We start from the raw sequence: 27,349 nt of genomic DNA on the forward strand, positions 1-27,349 counted from the left end.
TAAAAGTTTTCACTAACTACTGATTTCTTCTCTCCTCTTTCTGTCTTACATATTTTTTTGTTGTTGTTTTGTTTTCTTTTTCCCTATGATGTATCTGTTGTGCAATTTCGTGTTCATTCATGGGTTTGCTTTTGAGAGTAGCCCATTTCCATGTGCCCACCTTCACCACTCATCTGCTGTACTTCATCTTGTTCCTCAAACCTGTTGCCAGTCCCTGAAATGGACTTGCTGTCTGACATTTCAGAGGAAGACCCCTTTGGGGAGGCAGACCAGGTCACATTAGACAGCTTAGAGCTCGGTTCCACAAGTGAAATCTCAGAGCAGGGAGACCCTGAAGTTGTCACATTGGCTTCAGTCTTGGATCCTGTTGTAGCCCCTCCTCAATCTGACTGTCCTTCTCCCATTCCTGTGAAACCTCTCAAAGTGGGTGATGACAAAGATTCTGAGTTTGGATATTTTCCCTTCAGTTTCTGCAAGTGCTTTCCCTCACTTCTTGATGAAGATGGGTATCTTGCTTTCCCCAGCCTCCCCAAGGTCTGGGTCTCTTTCCTTCCTCCTGATGTCCAACACTACATTCCTATCACCTCCCCTTCATTCATTCCTTCCCTCGTTCTCATCTTTGGGCTACTTCTGTCTGCCTCACAATCAGTTTCTTTTTCTCTCACCTTCTCCCTTCCTCTGGCTCTGTCCCTCTGCTATCTGGAAGCCAAAGCAACGTCCTTTAATGTTTCTTGTGACTATGACTCTAATGACAAAACAGAGGAAGAGGAAGCAGTTGCTTGCACTCCTATATAAGCTTCAGTTTGTGGGGTCTCCAGAACCACACTTTCATCTTAAAGTTTTCCCAATGTAAACGTGTATAAATTTCCTACTGATTACCCTAAAGATAGTATTATGTGCACACTTTAAAACAATCTACATTTTAGTGCATGTGGATTAAGTGTAAGCCTTCCCTGCATTGACAGCCATTGACATGTACACATTCTAAGTTAAGAACAAATTTATAAGGTTATTTTATAAATATTTAGATCATGTTGTTATTCCATGGCATTGTGTTGCTTCTGACCCAGGAATGGTGAATCGAAACACTACTGCCCATATGTTTTCTAGGTTGTACTGTTGACACTAGTAGATCACCAAGTCATTCTCTTGTGGAGCTGCTGGTGGGCTTGTTCCACCGTTCTTTCTGGGAGCAGCTGCGTGCTAAACCGTTTGCACCACCATACTATACTTTAGTTTTGTTGGTTGGCTGGCTGTTTTGTTTTGTTTCTTTTTTTTTTTGAAAAGAGACTTAATACTACTGCCTTTCAAAGTCTATAGTTCATTGGTCTATTTTGTAGACAAATAGTAATGCTGCTCCTTTACAATTAAAAATTTTCATTTTTATGTCCAACTTAGGACACAGTGGACATAACTATAAATGTTGTCTATTCAAGGTGCCCTTTCATAATCTTTCTCATGGTAGAAAGCTAACATGAGGGTACATTTGTTATCTTTACCACTGACATTTGTAGATCTAATCTCAGAAACTCCTGTCTCCCTAGTAAACTATTTAGGGAGCAGATAAGTTTTAGTGTGTTTATTTTGTTTTTAAATTCTAAGTAATGCAATTAAGTAAGAATCAGTATCAGGTATTTTGTGTGGAATGTACTGTGTGTTTTAACAAATATAAAGGCAAAACCTGGGCCTCTTAGTGTTCTTTTATTTAAAATTAGGATGTTTTACCCTTATATAGAACAGGTTGTGGTGTTTTTTTTTCTCTCCAAGATAATACTTCTGCACAAGTCAGTTTTAACATGTGCAGTATGTTTCTGACTGGTTTACTAAATGCTATCTTGTGGTATGATGGCTCATATACTGTGAGTACTCTCACTAGAATAAGCCACAAAATTTAGAGCAAACATAAACAAAGCTGTGAAAACAATACTGCGATTGTGTACCATAAAGAAAATTGATTCTTAAATCTTTACCTGAGAAATCAAATGTTTTAGGTAATTTAGGTGTTGACTAAGGAATTGGAAGATGATTATTAACAGATAAACTGGATGCCTGTCCATCATTTTTCACATCTGAGCAAAGGACACTGAACTCCCTGCTAACCTTTAAAAACGTTCCAAATGATTTAAAAAATGAAAGTGTTTTGAGACTTCACACTATCATTTCAGTTAAGAGTAGGGATTTATGTTCTATTAACCCTGCTATGATTGGACATGCAAAGGCTAAACAATTTCTCTTTGATATTAGAACCAATGTATTTTTCTTCCATTCATTTCTGTGAGTTAATATGTATTTAATATTTGTTACTCTTAAGTGACCAGATTCATTCTTCTCAATCATTAGTTATTGACAAATATGAAAACCTATTATTGAAAAAGTTTTATGGAGAAGTAGGTATATTTCACAGATTATTTTTAAACACATGCCATTTTAAATTGAAAGTAACAAAACAAACTAGTTCTCTTCTGCCAACAAAAACATATATTCACACTGAAAAACTGAGTAGTAGGATGAACATTCCCCCCAAAAAAAGCTAGAGCCTCCTTTTGCACCATTATATTTTACCCTACACTAACTGACTTTAGGTATTTCCAGAACAGATTGAATTATGTCATTTCTTACATTTTTATTCATGAGTAAAAATACTCAAATGCAGAGCATAATTTAGGGATTGAGAGAGAATGAAGCTTCCATTCTCCATTTCATGTTTGCAAAGGATCACTTCCATTATTTGTACAATACATTAGGTGAAGGAAGACCAAAGTGGCTTAATATCCTGCATCTTCTGAGGCCCACACAATAAAGGTTGGTAATGCTGGTTCACCATTTAAATTCAAGTACAACTGCTTGTCATTGATAGTTGTGTTCCCACTAACAATCCACTTCTTTCTGGCCATTTGCTGTGTGACTTTCAGGTGAAGATGGAAGAAGAAGAAACACAGCTGGAGGAGGTGGTTGTTTTCCCCTCTTAAATACCTGGTGGCTGCTGCCTGCCATTATTATCATTAAGTGTGGAGTGTGTGCTTTTCAGGGTTTATTTGCGAGTTTTGCTTGAGTTGGGGCTTTAAGTTCTTAAGAGTACAATTCCCTTATTAATGTCTTTAGATGATCAAATTCTGGGTCATTTCTGGTGCCTGCTGATTCATACATTCATTTGCCTTTTTCCCCCCCTGTGTGTGATTTAATTTCACAGAAGAATTCCTTGAGAGTAGAAGGGGATAATATTTATGTCAGACATAGCAATTTAATGTTGGAGGTTTGTATAATCTAAGAAAACACTTCTGTCCTCATGGCTGCCAGGCTGCAGTGGACGGGAGGTCACGCACAGGCTGGCTGGTGATTTCCTTCAGGCACACTGCATGAACTGCATGGGGGGCAATTCCGTCCGGGTGTGCATGTTAGCAGTTTGGCTTTGTTTTTCAAAGTGGCTTAGGGAGGAACATAAGCACTGGAAGTTCTCAGAGTGACAACTGGGAAAAAGCATTCTGTTTAACCAAATGATTATACTTTCTATCCCTCAATCTGAAAGTTGGCATATAGATAAACCTATTCTCTCCTAATAGGTTATCTTTAGAGAATAGAACCTGAAGCAACACGATCCCATTTTTAATATACATTAAACAGGAAAAAAAAATATTTATTTGGCATTAAATCACTTGCCTTTTGCGTTATGTCCACATTCTTTATTTAGAATTAAGACTGTGGGCCATTTAAAAGTATTCTGTTTCAGTGTATGTTAATTGATGGAATTGTTGTTATTAAGAAGAAAAAAATAAAAGAAAATTCTACCAGCTACAGCTACCTAACTAGATGTGGAATATGTTCCCTGTGTCACGCAAGAACTTTTTTCCCTTTAAGATAGTATGTGGCAACGACAACTGCAACTCTCAGTAATCTGACTAATTTGGTTTGGTTGCTTTTGGCAGCTTTGATAACTGTTAGAAATGTATTTTTACATAACTTACTAAAATGCTGTAAAGTGTAATACATAACATTGCTTTGAACAAATCCAAGAAATGTGCCTGATCTCAAGCCTTCCGTAATTTTTCCATGCCATGCAAAGATTTTTGTATTTCCCTGAATTTTTGCTGATGGCAGTCGAAGCTCGTAGTGAGCTACTGTGCTTGTGCATGAATACCAAGTACCTGATTTTATTAGATGCATGAATGTTCCGCTAGAAGTGGGATCAAAGAGAAAATCCATAGGTGGCTCCTGAGATTTTTTTTAAATTAAGAAATCTTCTAAGATTCCATTTTAAAAATTTCCAGAGCTTTTATTATCTTTCATTTCCACAAAAACCACTTATCAGGGTCGGTCTAAGAATCCCCAGTGAAAACCAACCCAGTAGTTGCATCATTTTCTGTATAAGCACCATTTTGTATGTTGAGTGGCTGGGCTGCCCCTATTTGGCAAGTTCCTCTGACCAGTATGTGGTCTCCTATTTTATAGACAGACTGAACAGATGCCTTTTCTAGAAGCAGTTATTTTGCACCATAAGGATCAAAAGCTACCACTAGAATTTCCTGAAACAAAGTCAACCCTTAGTTTTCTATTTTGGGATAATATTGGACTGACTTCCTCCTCTGATCAAATCTGCAACTGTTTTACAGCTGGTTTATTTTGTGTACTGACATAATTTAAGCAGTATACGTAATCAGAAAGGTAAATTTTCTGGAACGAAGTCATAAATTATACTTCAAATCCAAGTCCAAGATGAAGGGTTGTTGGCCGCCTTTTGATTATCGGTTTCATTGGCTAATTTCTAATAATGTAACGATTTCACTGAAAATGCTAAATAGGGAAGAAATTGGAACTTTAAAAAAAATGAGTAAAAATTACATATTGGCCTCATTTTTCAAATTTTAATAATGCATTAACTTATTCATAGATTATAATATGGCTTTTGAGACTTGGCATTTTTCTTGCTTTTAGTATTTTTTTAATTGTAAGTTTGTTTTGTCTTATTTTTTGGTTTGTTTTTATTTTATTTTTTTTTTTTTTGTCCTACTGGGTTCCCTCCCTCCCCCTTTTGGATTGTTCCCCTCTGTCACCTCATACATTGCTAGGACCTGGATAAGGCCCAGGAGGACATTCTGAAACATCAGGCTAGCATTAGTGAACTCAAGCGCAATTTTATGGAATCCACACCTGAACCACGCCCCAATGAATGGGAAAAACGACGTATCACACCTCTGTCCCTACAGACACAAGGGGTATGTCGCTAGATATTTGTTGGCAATATGTCTTGCTCTGACTGCTTAGTGAAAATGAGGTTACTAATTAATTATAGATTGTTGGGAGTCTAGAAAGTATTCTCATCTAATTTTTTATGTAGTTGCTAACAATACTTCAAATACTAAATGTGCATTAACAAGGTAATACTTACTGGACTTGTTCTTAGGCAAATTGTGTAATGCTTTTGATATAATTTCAAAGTAAATTCACTTCTTTACTCAGGTAAATTAATGGTAGTGGATTGTTATATTGGAAAACCTAGAAACTGACATTAATTTATGTTTTAATAAATTTTCCCATTATTGACTTCTAAAATGAATGCATTTGGTTAATAATGAAATAGCTAAAGGCTTCTGGAAATATAGACCGTATTTATTGTGGTTGAAAGTAATTAGTGTAAGGACAATGAATTAATCTTTAAACACGCTGATGAAACTTGGTAAAAACCTGCATAATACATTTATCATGTAATTCAGTACAGAAAAGACAATATAATGAAATGTTGACCAGTTTTTTTTAAGAAAGATATTCAACCATATCTGTCCAAATTGTCAATTTCCTTTCTGTGTTTTTTTTCTTCCTACTACCAAAATAAGTACTCTTTAAAAAATATATATATATTCTCCAAACATTTCTTCTTTGATCTCCACTTAGATCTATTCTTCCTGATGTTTTGAAAAGCCCTGACAATTATTGACCCACAATTTCTGTGAGCTCTTTTCTTACACTATACTAAATAGAGCATTTTCTAAGTGTATGAAGTTGTTCTCCTGTAATTTCATCTTTCCTCCTCCTTCACTTTCTCCTTAAGTTTAGCATATAGTCTAGCTAGAGTGTCAGAATGTCAACAAATTCTAGTCATATGGTTTTTACTCTTTTCTTAACAAAGCTATATTTGTTTTTAATTTCTTAAATTTGTAACTGAAAACAAAATAGCTCCTGAACAGCATTTCAAGCAGAAGTAATTGCTGAACTGGAAAGACATTTTTGACAAGACTAAAATTTTGAAGCATCATAGTAGGGTCTTACGACATTGAATACAAATGAATATCTTCTTTTTAGAACTTGTAAACATATTAATGTCGATATTTGAGGAATGTACTCTAGAGTGTTGTGGTTTCTCGAGAAAGTGTGTCTTGTCTTGGCATGATGACATGCTGAGGTGGTGGCCTCCCTTTATATACCGCTTCGTGGTCTTTATTCCCTGATGCACACAGTTACAGTTGTTTTATGTTTGTGCTTTTATAGATGGACTGTGTTTGTCTTATTGTTGTTATGTCTATTGTTTAAAACAATAGAGAAAAGGAGACCATCTTTTCAAGGATATTTTATCCATGAAGGAGAAGTTCCAGATGGTGACACCACGGACAATTGAAGAACATACTCAGGAAGCGGACAAGGTGTTCACCTTGCACCCTTGCATCTCCTCTTGCTTTTTCCCCTTTTCTCTTCTTTTTGTTCACAATAATAAGATATTTCTTTTCTTTTCTGGCCTATTTAAACAGCCAGGGTCCCATGCATAGAAATATGAGCTCATTAGTTGAGAAATTATCTTTTTTTTTAAAAGGTTCTTTGCTCTAAAATTCATAGATCTGTAATACAACTACTTTCACATTACTCTTATTTTTCACTACTGGTTTTGTTTAGCCCAGCTGATCACCCTACTCTTGACTGTCATGAAAGAGTTTAGAGTCTAGTGCAGGAGATAGCCAATCGGTAAATTAATGATTAGATTTTGGGGTACTATGAATGAAGTATTAAGAAAATAGATGAAATAGTATGCTCTGTGTGAAGGTGATTGAGAAGGCTACTTTTTTGCTACACTCAGATAAGCGTCCTTGAGGAGAGGCCATTTGAGTTAAGACCTTACTGATTGTAAAAGTCAGCCAATAGGGAATGTGGAAGTAAACCACAGAGTTTTGCATACTGAAGAGTAACAAATGCAACAGCCCAGTTGCAGGATCTGGTGTGAGGAACTAAAAGGTCTTGTGATCATGGCTTAATGAACAAAGAGGAGCATGAGAGAGAAAGAAAGGTCAAAGAAGTCAGGCCGTAAATCCAGTCAATACCTGGATCTTATTGACAGTTTGGAATTTTATTATAGGAATGATGGAATGCCATGGGAGGCATCAGGTCGGGTAGTGACATGATCCCCTATGTGCCTGTCAGACCTCTCTAGAGCTGAGTGAGGAATGGGTTGTAGAGGGATATGATTGAGAGAGATCAGTCATAAGGGAAAAATAGTTTCTTCCTACAGAGTAGTTTTAGTTGGTCAATCGATAGTATTCATCAAAATCTTTCATGGTGGTATACAACAACAATAACACCATCATCACAATATGGCATAATAATTTTTTAACAATTCTATCCTAACTTGGAGCCTTCCAAGAGACTTTTTAGTAGCTACGTATGTTTTGGACCTCTAGTGTGTTGTATATACCTCCTGAAGTTGTTTATACACACATTATTTGTATTAATTCAGCCCTCAACAAGATAATGCAGTGAGTTTTACAAGTGCCATTAAAATGCCAAGAGAATTTCCAGTCTTACCCCCTTAGCATCCACTTCCTAAACAACTTGCCTCTGTAAACTCTAAGAACTTTGATAAATGTCGATAGTTATAGACGAGCTTCTCAAGCCTTTTGTTCATAGGGTCGGTATGAGTCGTGCTCGACTCAAAGGCAATCAGCAACAACCACCCCCTTTTAAACTTGAATGAGTTGAAACTGACTTGACAGAAGTGGGTTTATTTATGTTATTCAAATAACAATAATAAAAGATACTAAAAAAAATATGTGTCATTGACTGAGGGGGAGATGAAGTAATAAGAGATAAAGCCTTAGCATGGATGAATGTGAGGTCTAGTTGAGGTGAAATAATTCCCAGACAATACAGGCAATAAAGATTACGTCAAAAGCTGACCCAGGAAAGCATATTTGTAGGCAATTCTAAAAGGTTAGCCTCAAAGCCAAAGCCTGTTGAATTAGACTCTATATTTAATGTTTGTCCCTTAAATGTTTTTTAAATATTTTTAAATAGTACGTATTTTTTAAAATATAGTCTCCAGAGACATAGGGAGCCCTGGTGGCCTAGTGAAAACGGCTGCTCAGCCAACCCATAGGCACATGGTGTGAATCCACTGGCTGCTCTGAGGGAGAAAGGTTAGCCATCTTCCCATGCAGTTTACTGCTTCTGAAAACACTGGAGCGACAGCTATGTGTCGGTCTAGCTCAATAGGACGTAACAGCAACATCCTCCAGAAGCAGATCAATTGAAGCTATTTGTTCAATTTAAAATGATGCTCTTGGACTTTGTAAACTGGGCGACTTTGGTGTTTTGGTGAAGATGTTTGAAGTTGACATCTTTTGGATCTCCTTCTTTATTATATAGGGAGCTCTTGGTGGCTTATATTGCTTAGGGTACTGCTAACCCAAAGATAGAGCCTTTCTAGTGGCTCATATACAGAAAGAACGATGAGCAGTCTCCTCCTGTGCAACTAACTGCCTCTGAAAACCTCCTGGAAGGTCAGCTATGAGTTAGTCTGACTCTATGACAGTAAGTGAGCTGTGTTGTTGTTATGTGCCGTTGAGTCAGAGTCTATTTATAGCTGATCCTGTCATGGATTTTCAGAGGCTTCAAATTTCATGGTGGATTTGAACTCTTTGCCTTTGAGTTGGCAGCTCAACTCCTTACCACTAGGATACGAGAATTCCTTGGAACTGTAGAATCAAAAATGTGTCCAATATATAATTTGACCGATGTTTTTTTCAACTTTCACTTTGGACTTTAATAGTTTCTAAGTAACAGCACATAAAGAAACTAACAAGCATATTTTCTTCAGTTGGAGTATAAATAATTAATTTTTAGAGTATTTAAATTGTTTTTTGTCAAACATTCTTCTAAGTGGTATAGCACTAGTCTGTCCATTTGCTGTACATAGGTAACTCATGGTTGCTGTGGTGCTAAACACTGTGACACTGATGTGTCAAATGTGATAATGGTTACCCACAGTGGACAGTGTTTGGTGGAGCTTCCTGATTAAAACAGACTTGGAAGCAGGAGTGGCATCCACTTCCAAAATGGCTTGCCTCTGGAAACTCTGTGAACATGGAGAAATGACTGAAGTTATACAAGTGTTCAGGTCTTTTGTTCATAGGGTCGCTTTTAGTCATCAACGACTCGATGGCACTTAACAACAACAACGTAGCAGAAAATAGAAAACTAAGTTATTTACTGTTTAGCAGGCAAGTAGATTTATTTTATACCCTTTTTGTTTTTATATCCATATACATTGAGATATCACACCCAAATTTGTTGGGTTTTTAAAAAATTTTTGGTTTTACTCTTTTTTTTTTTTTCTTCTTCTTAATGTGTACTGTCGAGTCAGAGCCAACTGGCCCAGAAGGAGATTGCCCCTCTGGTGGATTTGAACCACATGCCTTTTGGATTGCCACGCAGGTTCTTGCCACTAGGCCACTAGAGCTCCCTTACCACACTTAAATTTGTATAAACTATTCTCCTTGTGTCTGACTAGAGAATACATGAAATATGTTGTTTTAGGGAACCTTTGAGAATGTTTTATGAAATAATTAAATATATGCCACTTATTTAAACTCCATTACACTAGTTCCAGCTACAAGGCTGTTGTATTTACTCTTCCAAGGATGATGTTATTATGTGATTATGATTAAGGTGAATTAATTTGAAAGTCCCCCCATCTTTTCGATATTGCTGGTACTTACCACCTTACTCTCCTCACCTCCCTATGTCTGCCTTGCACCCATCCTAGATAAGAAATGTTATTTATTTCTTCAATTTTTTTATTATTAATTTTTTTATTACATTTTATTAGTTTTAATGAACATTTACAGAGATTTTGGGGTTTCATTCATTCATTGTTGCACTGTTTTCTCCACCCTACTCCCCAGTTCGTTCTTCTTTCCCCCCCATGTCTGTTTTAATTGTCCAAGTGCCACAGTGCTTGTCAAAGCCAGTTCTGATTAATCTCCTTTGTCAGTGTGTCCCTTGCCATTCCCTATCACTCCTCCCTGAGAGAGACTTCACCCTGATTCATAAGGAAAAGGGGATGGCGTATTCAGTTAGCTACTTCCTGTTGAAAAGGGATGCTGTGGGTTTCAGGGTGAAGGTCTTCTCTCACTACTCTAAAGGGCCCCTTTGGCAGTAGGAAACACATAGACTATTATGGAGATTGATTTTGGAATTTAGATGCACTGTTATCAATTGTACTTAGCCGTACATTTTCATATCCTTGAAGATGTATCATGGAAGTGTTGCAGCTTAGAAGATACAAATTTAACAAGTTAAAAGTGCATGAGTCAAAAATTGAAAAGCAATAATATTCTGAGTAGAGGTTCTAATAGTGGCACAAATAAATTATTATTATTATTATTATTAATTTTTAAGAATTCTGAGCAGGGAGTTTTGTTAGGAATTATGTGTCACACACTTCTGACAAGATCAGCTTCATGGTAACTCATTTGGCATTTCAGGGACCAGAAGACAGTCCCCAGCTTTCCTCTGGTGTCATCAGCCAGGTTAGGGGCCATTACTTACAGGCTAGAATGATAAGTGTTAATTTTTCCTTAATAGATTTTCAAGGAAGAGTATTTTTCATATTTCCCCACTGAGTTTATCTTATATAGATAAATTAAATATTATTTAGAATTTTTACATTTTCCTTTAAAAAAGTACAGTTTATTCTGTAACATAGCATGTGTGAGAGAAATTACTGTGGACTACTGTTGGAATTGCTTATTATGCCCACAGTTACATGTTGTAACGAGAAGGGAAGAGACACATTAGAATGGTTAACAAAGAGCCTTTGCAAAATGCAGAATAATAAATGGACTTTGGGACAAAACAAGAAAAGACCAAAGTATGTAGGGCAGGACACTGGAGGTAGGAGAGGTAGGATCACCCAAGCTCTTAACCAAGAGTAAGCATTTAAGTGTAGGAAGAGTTCTATGTAGAAAAAGGTTCACACGAAGAGGCTAGCTCAGGAATATGTGAAGTACTGTTTGATGGGTAGGTGAATTGTGCTCGGTTTATGCTAAACCAAGGACTTTGGCTGGATTCTGGAGGTTAAAATTATCAAATATTGTGAAGTTGGGTTGAAAGGCCGAATAGGTTAATTTCCACCTGAGCCTGCTACAGACTCTGTCAAGATTCCCATCTTTCTTTCAGTTTGTGCTGTTCTGTTATTCTTTCTTGTTTAACCTTTCCTTTCTTTCAGTAGGTCACTGCTGTCCGTTCTGACTTACAGTTAATTCTTTGCTCTTCCTTTCTGACCTCTCTAGAGCCTAGAAGAGGAGATAACATCCATTTTGTTTAGTGAAAAGGGCTTTTCTGATAGCGTGAGCGCCACCTTCACTGCAGCCTCCACTTGGACAGCAGAGGGCACTGTTGGGAACTGTAATGCACCTCCTGAACCGCTTGCTTCCTCGCCCTTCTCACAGGTGCCTGAGGTGCATTTTACGTTGTTTCCCTGTTATTAAAAGCCACAAATGAGAGTGATTATTTTTTTTAATATGTAGGGGAATTTCCATATAGTTGTTTTGTTGACAAAATAACCTTTCCTGGGAAAACATTAAGAAATGGTGACTGAATTTAGACAGGAGGAAAAGCTATAGATGAAATATTTCCCTTCTTTTTTGTCCTTACTCTACTATCACCTTCCCCTTCCCCCCCCAAAAAAAACAACCCAAAATAACCAAAGCCTACACCTGAGTTCAGGGAAATATTTAAAACTTTAATTTCCAGAATATTTGTTAGTTACTGAACCCGAAACCCCACACAACTAGAAATTTAAATATGCTTTGCAGAACTTGTTGTTAAAGCTCAGGTGTCTTTTAGACATCTTTTGATGGCATTTATTACAAAATTCCTTATGTAGAGAATTTGAGTTGTCTTTTATAGTTGAAGAAGCAGTTCTTTGAGAAATCTGGGAATGAGGCAGCATGCATCCAGCCTACTAAGGAATAATAATAGTCCACTGGCATCTAATAATAATGCTAATGAAATACCTGATTTAGAAATGTTTTGATCCCTGGCCATCTTTATAAATAAAGAATTGTATAAATATTAGAGTTCAGTATTACTTCTCCAAATTAATTCAGAGTTTTTCCAGTTTAATGTCTGAAACTTGTGGGTTGTTGTGTTTTTTTTTAATAAGATTGGAAAGGTGCTCCTTTTTTCTGTCAGTAACATGATTTACATGATAGCAGTTTTAAGCAATTAAACATGCTCTTCCCATGCTTTTGAGAGTTAATGCTCAGCTCAACCAAAGAGAGTATGTGCAGCTATGTTGAAAGAAGCTGTAGAGAGCTGTGTCATTCTAGGACTGTGAATTCATGGTTGTGCATGTCACTGCTACCGATAAGCTGGAGGTCCTGCTGTCTGTAGTAAGACACTGCTACAGGAAACAGGAAGCTCCAGTCCAGTGCCTGAGCACCTTCACAAGGTTTCCCTCTGCCAGAAAATTGAGAGGGGTTGTGCTCCGTTTGATTTGTTGTAGAGATACGCTTCTTGAGTAAGTAGAGCTACTGTCTCTAGCATATTTCCTGTAGGTGAGGTCACAGGCTGTTATGCCACTTGAATGTCAAAAGATTGGCTGAGCTTTATTTTACAGTAAAATAACAATTTTCTAAAAACAGAAATATGACCTCACTGACAAAGATTGCAGCATAGGGTCCCAGAAAGAGAGGAAGAAAAATGTAGAACAAAGGATCAAAATCACACTACCCCTCCCAACCCCTCGATTTACCAGTCTGACAGATGGGAGGAATCCCTGCGAATATGGCGCTATAATGTTAATGCCTCTGACCTAAAACTAAAGCCATTCTTCCAAATTACCCTTCATCCAGTTAATAGGCGCGTGAAACAAACAGTAACACCAGAGAAGAATGTATAACATACATCAGAATAATCAGGTATACAACATCAGAATAATCAGAAGCTCAAAAGGACAACACTTGTCCAAAAGCAAAGATGGGAAGGCAGAAGAGGGATTGAAAACCCAGAAACATGGAAGCTAGGGAGTGAATGCTGACACATGAGGGGAATCACAACCAGTGTCCTGGGACATTTTATGTACACACTATCACATGAAAACTAATTTTCTCTGTAAACTTCCACTTAAAACATTTAAAAATAAGTAACATTGTAGTAACCTCCTATAAACAGTTTAAAGAAAAATTTAAAACTTTTCTGTAGTAAAGTTTCTTCCCCAGTTAAAAATACCATAACATGGTAATTGATATTATTTCTATAGATACGGGTGGATGGATGGATAGATAGATATCTCTCAATATACATATGTAAAGAGAGATTGAAAAACTCAGCTTAGAATAAGCAAATACCTGCATGGAGTAAGAAAGAACATTTCTGATTTCCCTGATAATACTGGAGGAGCTAAATTCTAAGCACTTAGGAGCCATTATTGACATCACCCGATGTCGTAACATCCTGTCACTATTCTGTAATACAGTTTGTACTGTTAAGGACCCTTTCTGAAGTGAACACTTGCATATTAATAGCTGTTTAGGGCTTATTATCATTTTGCCATTGAACAAGCAGAATAAAGGTGTCAGCTCCTTAATGCTGCATTTCATTTAGGAATAAGTCTTAGGGTAACCTTTACAAATTGAAACCAAAGCTTTTGTTGTGAAGAAGTTTTAAAAATTTTTAGTTCAGGTGATAAGTAAGCTTTAATATAAAACTTTTAAAAAATTATTTGTGAACTACATAAGTAGTGTTTATAGGTACAGCTCAAACAAAACCTTTTCATTTCTTTGGAGGATGTTGTGTTTGTATCTCTGTTCCTTTTGTAAGCTTTTTGGTGTCTGTCTTGTCTTAGCTGTCCTTTAATTGACCTTGAGCAGAGGTCTTTGTGGCTGTTGATTTCATCCTGTTGTGTCTTTGCAGTGTCAGTTATTTGTTTTGGTGGGTGTTGAGGTAAAACTTTATTGATTTTGTGTCCCTGGTTGCTTTTTGTTTCACAGAAACGTGCTCCCGAGTCAGAAGGGCCATGCACTGGAGCCAGTGATGCTGTTAAGGTTCTCCCCTTTTCCATGTTAACACCATTGCCTGATGTTTCCAACCCCTTCACGATTGCCCGCTTCCCTTTCAGTCAGCCATCATAATCATCTGTTTTCCTCCATGACATGAATGTACCTACCATCAGTTCATTTTTGTTTCCATCTCTTTTATTTATTCATTTATTTTTGTTTTCCCTCATCCATTTGTTTTTCATACAGAGTTCACATGAGACTCTGAATGTAGTGGAGGAGAAGAAGCGGGCAGAGGTTGGGAAAGACGAAAAAGTAATCACAGAAGAAGTGAACGGTAAAGAGATATCACCTGGGAGTGGTCCTGGGGAGATTCGGAAGGTGGAGCCACTGACCCAGAAAGACTCCACCTCCCTGTCTTCTGAGAGCAGCAGCAGCAGTGAGAGTGAAGAAGAAGAAGTGGGAGAGTACCGCCCCCACCACCGTGTGACCGAGGGCACCATTAAAGAGGAGCAGGAGGAATATGAGGAAGAGATGGAGGAAGAGGCCGGCCGAGCAGCCAAGGTAGTAGAGAGGGAGGAAGCAGTGCCAGAAGCCAGCCCAGTCAAACAAGCAGGTGCCAGTGCAATCCCAGTAGAAACAGTGATCCAGGAAAATGTAGTTGTCCAAAAGCTATCTGGAGAGAAGAGTGTAAATGAAGGCAATATTAAACAAGACATGAGAGAAGAAACAGAGGAAGAGCAGCTCAAAGTTAACGGAGAGGTGTCTCATGTTGACATTGATGTTTTGCCACAAATTATTTGTTGTTCAGAGGTAAATGGGAGTCCCAAGTGGGAGCTAAACTTTAATGGTGCTATTTCTCAGGTGTGAAAACACCTGCTTTCCTTCTCCTGTCCTCCCATTTCTCCTTCAACTTTCTCCCCACCTCCCAGCAAGATTTGGATTCTCTTCTCCAATGGGAGGAAAGGGGAAGGTGTTGCTTTGTAGCTTTCTGCCAGCTCAGTTCTTCACTGCAGGGGTATCACTTGTAGGGTAAGCTGATCACAGCCATAGCGTTTTTTCCCTGTCCATTTCACATTTAAAATTTTCTTTGCATGTTTTGAGCTTTTCCAATTCTTTTGTTCTTAGTTGCACTGCTTCCTGACTCTAAATGCTCTTCTTGTTAGTTTAATTAGAAAATGATATATATAATGTTCTTTTTTTTTAAAAAAAAAAAGCATAATGTGAATGTGTGTGTGTGTACATGTGTGTATGTATTTTTCTATTGTCATGATTGTATTTGACATTTTCACTCATTCTCTGACTTTTCAACTTAGGCTTCTTAGACATGGCTTTAATTACAGTGGTGCTGTGGTTGAAGCATCTGAAAGTGATGAAAAGATGATTTGTGTGTCACAGTGGTTTCTGGTTTTTAGATGCCAGAGATTGTAGGTTCTGGTTGAAAATCTTCTCTTTCCTTCAAAGCAACAAGAGGCTAGTCTACTGAATACTTACACCATGTCTCTCCTCATTCTGTCAGATTGTCAGTTCTAGCTTATGTAAAGGTTGATGATATATATGCCGTCTTGTAGATGCTCTATATTGAATATAAGCCTTTTCCCCTCCTCTTCTAAAAGAGATAACTTCCTTGCCCCTAGATTAAGTCCTGTTACTAGATCTAGTGCCCGTGAATTTGTAAAGTTATACTGAGCAAAGATTTACTTTCATAGCTAAAAGGACCATCCTGCAGTAGGGTAGAAAATTGCAGATATTTAATGGGTTTTTGCTATGTTACGTTTAAACTTCCTATTTTATGCCAGCAAAGACATTTTAAGAATCCATGACTACTTCCAACCATTGTGGTTTTTTGTTTGTTTGTTTTTTTACTAACACAAAGTTGTTCCTCTACGTTATTATACCTACTGGACCTTTTTACTCTAGGACACTACTATATTGGAAAACAGAATCTGGTAGTATAGTAAACATATACAAGTCAGCAGACTACAATGCTTCCAAGTCCTCAGGGGTACTCTTATAAATTGTCAGTATTAATAATATGTTTGTGGAGTAATTTGAATATATAACATTTTAACTTTTTAATACAACAAAAATTGCCTATTTTAGACAAGTTAATAAAAATTTGTTTTTAGGGTTGCTTCAGCAACCACTTCCATAATAGCTTGCCTCTGGAAACCCTTTGAACCTGGAGAGAGGATGAAAGGCACCCAAGCGTTGAGGACTCTCCTTCATAGGGTTGCTGTGAGTCATCTGCGACTCGATGGCACTTAACAACAACAACAACAACAGCACCTAACAAAAAGAACAAATATTTTAGGATGTTATAATTATGGTGAGCACTGGTCTGTGCATTGCTGTACAGAGGTAACTCATGGTTGCTGTGATGCTAAACGCTGTGACACTGATATGCCAAATGCGATAATAGTTACCCATAGTGGGCAGTGTTTGGTGGAACTTCTTGATTAAAACAAGCTTAGAAGCAGGAGTGGCACCCACTTCTTAAATGACTTGCCTCCGGAAACTCTATGAACAATTCTCAGGTCTTTCATTCATAGGGTTACTATGAGTCGTCTACGACTCAACTGCACTTGACAACAACAACATAATAAAAATCACACCCATATGGAGTGACTCTTCCCAAAAATGGTATGTCCATTGCAAATAAGTCAGAGAAGGCTTTTTTGATGAAAAGAACAAACCTACCTAGATGGTGAGCCAGTGAAAGTAAATGAGCCTTTACACATATCATGTGCTTCTTTAAACAACAGTAAAAGTAGAGACAGGCCACTTCACACAGTTCATTCTGTTGTTTTCTATTTTATTATTACTTGTCTAAAGCTAGAGTATGTATCGCTGTACACCAAACATTTAACTCGTTTGGGTCATCTTAATTTGAAATGTGTCATGGTTAGAAAACCATTATGTTAGCTTATCTTTCTCTGTCATTCATATATATATATACTTTCTTTTATATCTTTTGTTTATTTTAGGTTTTTTGCTTTTTTTTCTTTGTGCATGAGAGTGTGCTTGGATGTTTCTTTACAATTATTTTGAAGGCTCCATTAAGCACTTTTATTTCCTTATCTCTAGAATTTATTTCTCCCTCCTTTTTTCACCTCAGCCACCAGTGGTAAAAACAGAGATGGTTACCATTTCTGATGCCTCACAAAGGACAGAAATCTCCACCAAGGAAGTCCCCATTGTTCAAACTGAGACCAAAACCATCACATATGAGTCTCCACAGGTACAGAAGTTCTAGACTTGGACTATTTGAGTTACTTTTCACTCAGCTTATTTCTTTCTTTTCCTGATTTATATGTTTCTGACTTTGATATTGTTTGTATTTAGGGTTTTTTAATCTCCAATTTATAACCATATTACAGTAACCCCATAACTGATGGTGATGCTCTTAGATTTAGTGAGTTACAATCCAGTTGGTTACCCAGTAATTATAGGATGAGCATAGGATTATTTAGGATAAGTAGTATCAAAATTGTTTATTTCTGGCGTGACACATCCACAGATGTTTTGTGTACTTGGCACATAAATGGTACCTTACAAAGTTTATTAGACCAGCTAAAGTTAGCGAATCAGTAGGCTATACTGGCTGTTCCCTTCCCCTTACTCTTGGAAACAAACCTAATGAACTCACACAATGCAGGTGTGCATGTATGTGTGCTTGCCTTTCTCATGGGATCATTTTCTGAGTCATTGTTTATGTAAGTTATCCATTTTAATTTTATTTTAGCTTGGGAGACATTGACTCTGTGAAGATTAGAAGCAAGCCCTTAGCTGTCTAACCTGAAGGGTTACAATAGTATTCACCAATTTAAAATGGAATGGTTTAAAAATTTACACAATAGCAGTTTCCTCTATCAGCAGGTGTAGAATTCTGTAGTGTAATTGGATCATAATGGAGGATGGCAGATACTGCGCCTCAAAATATTTTTTAAAATATTTACTGGATATGTGAAATGTTTCTCAAAATTATTTTGGTCATGCTGTTCATGTGAGTGCATAGACCCTACAAGAGCACAAATTTCTTAGGAATAGACATCAAGGGAGAACATGAGTGTGTGTATTTGTATTGTGGTAAATGCCCTTCTGATATGATACAACTCTATGAGCCAGTTGGTACCGTCTTTTCATCTTCTTTCACGTTGGAAAGACTCTGGTTCAGGAGAAAATTGGTTTTGGATATTAATAATTTAAGCTGAGTTATCTTTTGTTTCTTGATAGGCTCTAGAATGATCTTTTCCAGTACCGTATAAAGTAAATAAAATTATAGTCTGATAAATACATGGACTTTATATATATGCTGTATCTAGAATGTTTGCATGCATACATACTGCAATACGTGTGCCCATGTTGTTGTTACTAGTATGCCATTGAGTCAGTTCCAACTCACAGTAATCCCCTGTGTGCAAAGGACAACTGCACCATAGGATCTTCAAGGCTGTAATCTTTCAGAAGAAGGTAGCCAGACTTCTCTTCCAAGGTGCCTATATGTGGGTGTGAAACACCAGCCTTTCAGCTAATAGTCAGGTGCTTCACTGTGCCACTCAAGAATTCTGTGTGTACCCGTCTGTAGATTCTATAGTTTTAAAAAATCCTGCTGGACATAAACAATTGAGGAAATGGCTCAAGTCCATCCTTTCCAGAGTCTTCTGCCTAGTAATATGAGAAAATATTTCTCTATTTTTATCCACTTGTGCTTAAAAATCAGTAACAAAAGAGCAACTTAATCCTTCTGGCCACTGTGGCAATCTCTCTGCCTGGCTCTCTAGTTTCTCTTTTGGCTTCTGCAGAAGGCCTTCATGTCTTATTCTCTGATGACTCCTGTAGTTTCTGGATGCAGCTTTACCTGCTACTTGGCTCTTTTCCTTTTAACTGACTGGATTTCCTTCTGCATATTCATCCAGTCCTTTGCCTTTATTCCATTTTGATTTCCAGCCAATCTCTTGTATCTTGCCACCATCAATATGTATAGAATATGCAGATACCATCTTTTGCCAACTGCATAAAATTTTAAAGGACGTATGTTCAGTGGGGAAGGGATTCTTGGACAACATATTGGACGTTAAACATTACTTTGTATTTTCCCCTGACTACCCGAAGGTTGATGGCGGGGCTGGTGGTGATTCGGGCACATTACTGACTGCACAAACCATCACATCTGAGTCCGTGTCGACAACAACCACCACACACATCACGAAGGTAAAGCAACCAGGGGGTCCAATGGAGACGATGGTGCTTTGCAGCCAGTCTGGCCTGAATTGGTTCTTTGCTCATGTACACACTTCCAAGTACTACACAGACAGTGCCAGGAGAGGGAAAATAATTTCAAGTATCAAAGAAATTAAGGCTCCATTGACAAGCATGTGCAAATCAGATTGCAATTTTTTATCATACAAGGGAGTAAAAATGGGTTATGAATAGCTATTCTTAAGACAACAGATGAAGAGTTTCATGAAAGTGGGAGCACAAATTGGGTGAGTACAAATGAGCCTTACTGGTTGAGTAAAAACCATCATTCACAGCTTACAACACGTTTTAAAGTAATAGAAATTTAATTACATTAAAATAATGTAAATTTTCCCTCATTTGTTTAAGATACTAGTGCATTGATTTTGAGCAATTTTGTAGAGCATTTTCTGAGTGTGTAATACCTTATACTAGTGATTCTAAAGTGAGATCCCTGGATCAGCAGCATCGCTGCCGCTTGGGCACCTGGAAAGGTGTTTATTCTGCAAACTTGCTAATAACCCTCAAAATATTTTGAGAAACCCTCCAGCTGATTCTCATGTGTGTTAAAGTCATCAAATTTCTCCCTCAATTCCTTCCCAGCATCTCCTCAGTCTTCAACTTTTTGTACTTGGTAAATGATTAACGTTTGTAAAGATATCCTTTATTCTGTATCCCCATCCCCACCACCACCTTGTATTTAAATTTAAAGAAAAGAACAAAAGGAAGAAGCAAAACAAAGCTTTTTAAATTAAAAAATGCCACATAAATGCAAGATAGTATGGATACTCATTTAATAGTGTGTATAATTGTTAAAGCTAGTGATAAGCCTTGTTTTTGCAGCAAAGTGCCATGACTTAACTGATTTTCTGTTTAAATCTACCAATGTTGTAGAGGTCCGACGTGTCCTTTTCCAAAATTGTGTAGTATCTGATCCTTCTCTGTTTAGAATGTCACAGTCACATGATCTTGTCAGCCTGGTACCGTGTGCCCCAGGCTGTATTAGTTTGCCAACAAGCCCGTGACCCTGGATACATGCATCTGGGAGCGCCTTCTCCCTGGTCCTTTCATATAATCACACAGCCTGTGTTTAGCACTGTTTCATGCCTAGTCACAACCCCTGGATAAGATTTAAACATGTAGCAGAAAGCTTGGTATAAGCCTAATCCATCTTCCATGTCATAACTATTAAACAAAATGAAATGAAGAACGTTGCCAAAGGAATTTGTATGTCCACAGTTACATAGTTTGAACTATAACATCAGTTTTCCAATCCTGAAACAAATACTTAAATTCTTAAAATTCTTGGAACTGCACAAATGCTGACTAATTATCTCCATTTTCCAATCACTTTTTCAAAATTTTACATTAAAAGAGGGAAGAAATGCAGGAAATTGTGACAGAACGTTGCTGTGAAACTATTTGGTTTGGATGGTATCAGCCATGCTATCTTAGTCTCACCTAAATTTTGAGACACTAGTTAAGATTGCTTTGAATTCATTGTGATGAGGTGTCATTCTTAACAATTGAAATTTCTTGTGAGGTAAGAAGTAAAGCCAGACAGTCCCCAGCACATCAGCATTTGCACATTAGGCATGTATTGGCTTACGATGACCAGAAGTTTTAGGTGTGCTGTTGCTCTTTGGTTTCTGCATGCACTAGTGATGACTGGGTGTTTTTTCTTTTTTATGATCTTTAGACTGTGAAAGGTGGAATATCTGAAACAAGAATTGAGAAACGTATTGTGATTACAGGAGATGCAGATATTGACCATGACCAGGTAAAGTCCTTAGAGTCTAGTTCTGAAAGTGACCATGTTCTTCTCTAAGTGTTACACTTTTTATCATATTACATTGTTGTTTAAATCCCCTCCCCCAGTACCTCTTGAGCGCATTGTAAAGACATTTCACAGTCTGGACACCCGTCTTCCTAACTTTCCTAGCAGTGATGAGCTTAAAATAGAGATTGCTGTTTACTTCCCGACTTTATATGCACTTTTTGATTAAAATAATCTAGAGGATTCTGTGCAATCATTAAGTATTCATGTGGGATGAGTTGAAAAGGCACATCATCAGATTTTAAAAATCAAATGACAGCTTAATGTTACTGACTCCCCAAAAATGGGAAAAGACACTAAATTTGACTAATGCTCTCTCTGGGGAACTTGTAAAATATTGTTTGATTGTTGTAGTAGATTGCCTTCGAGTCGAAAACGGCTCATAGTGACTCCATGAACCAAAGACCTAATGCCTTTCTATAACTATCGTCATTTCTCCAAGTTGATAAAGTTTCCATAGGCATGTGGTTTAGGAAGTGGAAGCCACTCCTTCTACCAAACCTGTTTTACAACTTGGAGCTCAGTCAAACACTGTCCACATTGAGAAACCATTATGGCACTTGACACCCCGATGGCACAAGGTTCAGCATCACAGTAAACCCAGTTTACCTCAGTACAGCAAATTGACAAAGAGTGATGTATGAAAGTAGAAGAATGTCCCTCCAAAATAAAGCACTAGTCTCACTTAACAGTGGTTAAGTGTCGTCAGGTCAAATACAACTCGTAGTGACCAGATAAATAAAAACCCTGAACTCTTTTTGATAGTTTATGAAGTTTATAGAGTTTGCAGAGGTGTCTGGTTTAGGAAGTGGATGCTACTCCTGCTTCCAAACCTGAATCAATCTGGAAGCTCCTCCAAATACTGTTCACGATGGGTAACCATTATGGTATATGACACAACTATTGGCACAGTGTTCAACATCACAGCAACTCTAAGTTATTCAGTACAGCAAATAGATGACTTGCTGTACCACTTAAAGAATGTTCACTCTAACAGTACATTTGTCCCAGTGGCCCTACGGAATTTTAAAGCACACCCAACAAATGCTGTTGACTATGATAAACCAAGTATTCCCTCCACACTTGGGTCCTTGTTGGCTAAAAATTGGCAAGCAGACGTCCAGCCAGCTAACAGACACCTGCTTGTGGAGGGGGAAAAACTAATAACACAAACCAAACACAGACCAACACAAACCCCAAAACTTTCCCTACGTGACCCTCGACAAGAAACCAACTTGTAAAGTGGAACCACCGCTCCGGAACCTCCAGGCAAGCGGCTGTTCACCACTAGATGTTTTTTCTGATCAGCTTCTTTTATTTGGGGTTAATCAGTGGTTTTTAACAAAGTGAACATTTTAAATTTATTCAGAAAAAAACATTTTAAAAATTGACATTGCTTTTATTCTGATGTTAGTGTTGGCGGAATGCTTGGTTAAAGCAGGCAATATATGGAACTACTGGAGACATTTAGAACAACTTTAATTTCAAACTTCATTCTTCATGTTCTGACAATAATGATATAAAGGAGCAATGGTAAACTGATTTTAGTATTTGAGGATGATTATCAAAATTGGTTTTTTCCTGGTTTTCTGCTAAGTGCAGTACATTCTATGTGTACTATCTTCCATTGTGATCATTTATGTTTCCTATTTAATATCATCCTGCTATAATTTAGGTGAATCTTTATGGCATTTGATGATTTGTATCTGCTCAGAGCTTGTCCTTGATGTTTTCCAATTTGGATCTCACAAATCACCGTGCATTAAATAGTTTGTTTTCTGTCCCTATTCCTACACATCTGAACACTTTAGAAGGGAAAAAACTGCTAGAACCAGACTTGAGCTGTGCCCCCGGTGAGCACATGGAAGAACTCTCCCAGCCAGACCTGGTGCCGGCCCTTGTGTTCACTTCTCTCTTGCTCTTTGGCCTTCCCTCTGGCGCACTTGACAAAACTCTTCTTCTGTGGCTCAGAGTTGAAGCCAGGCCTATGTTTGATTTCTCTTTTTCACTATTGAAGACTGAAACACCCTCACATTTATTCCAAGCTTTTGTGTGAAAATTGTGAATGTTAAAAAGGCTTTATCTTTTTTTATCTTTTTTCCTCTTTGTTTTTTATAGAATGACATCCCAAGTGTTGCTTAGTAGTAGAGTTATAGCACATAGAAACTATAACATAAACAAGAAATGCATTTGCCCCTTAGATATAGGTCACAGAGGAAAAGAAAAAATAATCATGGTGTTCAAATGCTTTGTTTCCTTATGAGATACAGTATTCTGTACGCCAGCGAATTCTTCGTAGTCTTCCTGAAACTTTGGTGTGCTATGCCTTTCGTTATTTATTACTTTCTCTTAAAGACTTCTTTAAAAAATAAATTATCAAACTCCACCTTTTCCTCTGGAAAATAATACCCTTTGTTCATGTTCTTTCTTTCTCTGTTACCACATTTTCTACAGCATACTTTACAATAAAACAGAAACCCTGTCTATATCTGCATAGTGTGGTCAGCATTCTCTGACGCAGTCAGCTGCTCACTGACTGAAGCCTTCACTTTTTTTTTTTTATGATCTAAAAATTGGTCTTTCTCTGTTTTTGTCATTATTGTTGTTGCTGCCCTTTAGCTTGTTCATTGTCTTGGTTTATAATTTATAGATGTTTCTCTGCAACATTTCCGTTTAAGTCATTATTGAGAACCTAAGACAGTGTAGGGATGACCAAGTTCTGGTTCTGTGGGTTGGTGGTTCAAGTACTTGGGTAATAGCTAGTATCATTAGATTGGCAGGTCAGACACTAAGCGTGATGTGCTCTAATGTAGGGCAACATAAGGAATGCACACAACGATTCCTACCTACCTGGATACTGTCTTTAGTAAACCTTAAAGTGATCTTTTCAACCTTAGCATTTATTTCTGGTATTAGGTGAAAATACTAAGGCTTAGAGAACTGTTTTCATTAAGCCTCACAGTTAATGTCAAAACTTGGATTCCAAGTCAACCTATTTCTTCTACATGTTTCATTATTGCCAGAGAAAGTGAGATACATTCTCTAAAATAATGAACTCAAGTGAGCCTATTTATAAGCAACTTCCTGTGTCTGAAGATGAATGTATTTTGACTTTTTATGAGTATGCATGTATTTTGTCATCCTGAGGTGGGTCCCAGTCCTCAGCTTCTATCTGTTTTCTGTCCTGACGCTGGCAGGCCTTGGCCCAGGCGATCAAGGAAGCCAGAGAGCAGCACCCCGACATGTCGGTCACGAGAGTGGTGGTGCACAAAGAGACAGAGCTGGCAGAAGAAGGGGATGAGTAGAAAGGTAAGAGGGCTTGTCCTTGCTGTGGCTGCTTTCCTGCAGTGGAAGGGAGGTGGGAAACACACTTTTATGTCATACTATCTCATGTATTTCAATTTCAAACTGTTATTCCCAGGTGCTTCTGTTCAGGTTACCTGTATAAAACTTGTGTGATTGTAATAATTACCATCAATTAACACGTGTTGCTTTACTGTTTATAATGTGCGTTATTATCAATTATCTTAATTATAGGTAAGAATTATTATTATTATTCTGTTTATTATTACTTAATCACTTGCGGAAATTGTTTTTACCTTGAGTTAAAGAAAGGATTCTTATATGAGGGACAAAGGAAAGGTGAGTTGAATCCTTTAAGTATAGATATTAATAGTTATGTATCAGAAAATAAATCATAAAGGTAATACATAAACATACACACACATATGTACATATAAACAGTTGTACATACATAAGTATAGGCAGTTCTTAAGTGTATCTTTCAGTCATATTTGTAAGTTGTAACAGATATGTGGATCTAGTTCTTATCACCTGTAGTAGTCTAGTGGAAAAAGAGTTGGACTGCCAACCCAAAGCCAGGGTGTTCAAATCCACAGGAGAAAAATGAGCAGTCTCCTCCTGTGTGATCACAGGGTCTGAAAACCTACTGGAGAGTCAACTATGAGTAAATTCCAATTGGGTGACAATGAGAATTTAAGAAAAAAGCTTCACACCTTTTCAGTGACTTACATGATGGTCCTGTAGCAGGTGAAGGTGATTGTAATGAAGAATTTGTTGCATGTAGGAATTAGTTCAGTCACTTCAAAGTTTAATAACATTAAAGCAGTACTTCAAAGATAGGAGCTGTGACTACATCTCTTTGAATGTAGTGGCTCCCCACAATTCTGCCAATACAGTCTCATGAATCAGGCACCTAATAGGGCTCCCCTACATCTCTTTTAAGTCTCCTTTCCAGGCTTTAGCTATAGTTCCCATTCTAGTTACTGTGACAACCACTAAAATTATAAAAATTCTAGTCTGTTCCTATTCACTTCATTTGCATGACAGAATCAAATCCAGATCTTTTCATTAAAGTGCAAGTGAGGATTGTCTGTAAGTTGTAACCCAGCAACGGCTTTTGTATATAAATTTAAAACTGTAAAACAAACAAAGTTGTAGGTAAACTAAAAGTTTATTATTTGTATCAGAGAAAGGATTAATAGCCTGAATATATTATGGTACTCTGAAGACCTAGTGCTGCCACTAGGGTAAAGTGTTGTGCTGCCAACCAAAGGCAGATTTGTAGGTAGTTCTAATCCACAGCTGCTCCTGTCAAAGCAACACAAAGCAAAAGTTAAGGATAAATGACCAAGTTTAGTATGTGTAAAAAAATGACAGTTTAATATGTGTGACAGAAAAAGAATTAGTATACTAATTACATTAAGTAGTTTTATGTAGAATTAAAAATTTAAACACTTGAGTGAAAATACAAGCAGTAAAGTTGCTGAGTCAGAATTGGCTCTACAGCAGTGGGTAGGTTTTCTTTTTGTATTTGGTTTTTGGTCAGTCACACATACTTACCTAAGAATATCAAAGACACTCATGAGCCACCGTGCATGGCAGCACTAAGGCTTCTTCCCGCCTCAGGGTATGAGAACTCCTGCTATTTTGCATTCTACCCTCTAGTCTTAATTTTTGTCTATTTGGTTGATATGAAGTATGATATAAATTATTCATTTTTATTTCTGTAATAGTGATAATCCATATTTTCCCAGAGTTACTGTGCAATTTCCATTTCTTTTAAAATTAAATAAATGTTTCTAGGAGATGTTTCTTCATCTATTTTTCCTCCTTGGTTTCTTTGTTCATTCTTACTGATTCTTAAATTATTTGGTGGTGTTATGGGTATGGAGTTGCAAGGCTAATCCAAAGCCAGGCAATTTGAATCTCCCCTCTTCTTCTGGGTGATTTACAGCCTCCAAAATCCCCGCAGGAGGGTCATCTATGAGTCAGTTCCAGCTCCTCAGCAATAAATGTGTTGTTTAATTCTTTCTCATTGTTGTGTGTTGCAAATGCCTTGAATTTTGTGGATTTGGGTTTTCCCTTTGAGTTATTAATTAATTAATACACTTAAAATTTTTCTGAGCTTTTCTTTTATACTCTTTCTGTACCACATTATATTAAAGATATTTTTCACTTAGAAATTTTAATGTTTGCTTTTCATTTATTCTTAATTGATCTGAAATTGCCTTGTAAGATATAATGATCCTGCTTGTTTGCTATATCATGAGCTGTTCCAGCATTCTTTTTAGAGAAGAATCCATCCTTCTCTACTAATCTACAGGGACATTTAGGAAATTTTCTTTCATGAAAGTGTATATCTGGTGACTCTATTTCTCTTGGTCCATGTGTCTATTACTGCATTAGACTAGACTGTCTTATTATTGGAACTTTATAATGGGTCATAATAGAGGAAAATATCTTCCCTTTGTTGTTGTTGGTTGCTGTAGAATTGAGCACAACTCATAGCAACACTATGAACAAAAGGCCTGAAACCTTTCTATAACTGTGATCATTTATCAAAGTTCATAGCGTTTCCACAGGCATTTTATTTAGGAAGTGGATGCCACTCTTGCTTTCAAAAGAATGAGAGTGGATAGATAATGACCACAGCATTGGAATAGATGAGGGGAAGAACTGTTGGATATATGATTACACATTTTATGTATAA

At 37.3% G+C, this 27,349-nt stretch overlaps 1 protein-coding gene across 1 annotated transcript in view; it reads left to right on the forward strand.

Moving 5' to 3' along the window:
* The window catches only part of EPB41L2 (erythrocyte membrane protein band 4.1-like 2), a 135,410-nt gene extending 110,769 nt beyond the window's left edge, over window positions 1-24,641 (forward strand). Inside the window, exons 12-18 of the mRNA XM_006885028.1 lie at window positions 3,191-3,253; window positions 5,064-5,210; window positions 14,508-15,071; window positions 17,377-17,499; window positions 19,374-19,472; window positions 21,199-21,279; window positions 24,534-24,641. Of these exons, the coding sequence (XP_006885090.1) occupies window positions 3,191-3,253; window positions 5,064-5,210; window positions 14,508-15,071; window positions 17,377-17,499; window positions 19,374-19,472; window positions 21,199-21,279; window positions 24,534-24,641 (1,185 nt within the window). The remainder of the gene's footprint in view (window positions 1-3,190; window positions 3,254-5,063; window positions 5,211-14,507; window positions 15,072-17,376; window positions 17,500-19,373; window positions 19,473-21,198; window positions 21,280-24,533) is intronic.
* The last annotated feature ends 2,708 nt before the right edge of the window (window positions 24,642-27,349 follow it).

Source organism: Elephantulus edwardii, unplaced genomic scaffold (genome assembly GCF_000299155.1).
Source record: "Elephantulus edwardii isolate Elephantulus edwardi_28Jun2011 unplaced genomic scaffold, EleEdw1.0 scaffold00039, whole genome shotgun sequence".
NCBI classification, from domain to species: domain Eukaryota; kingdom Metazoa; phylum Chordata; class Mammalia; order Macroscelidea; family Macroscelididae; genus Elephantulus; species Elephantulus edwardii.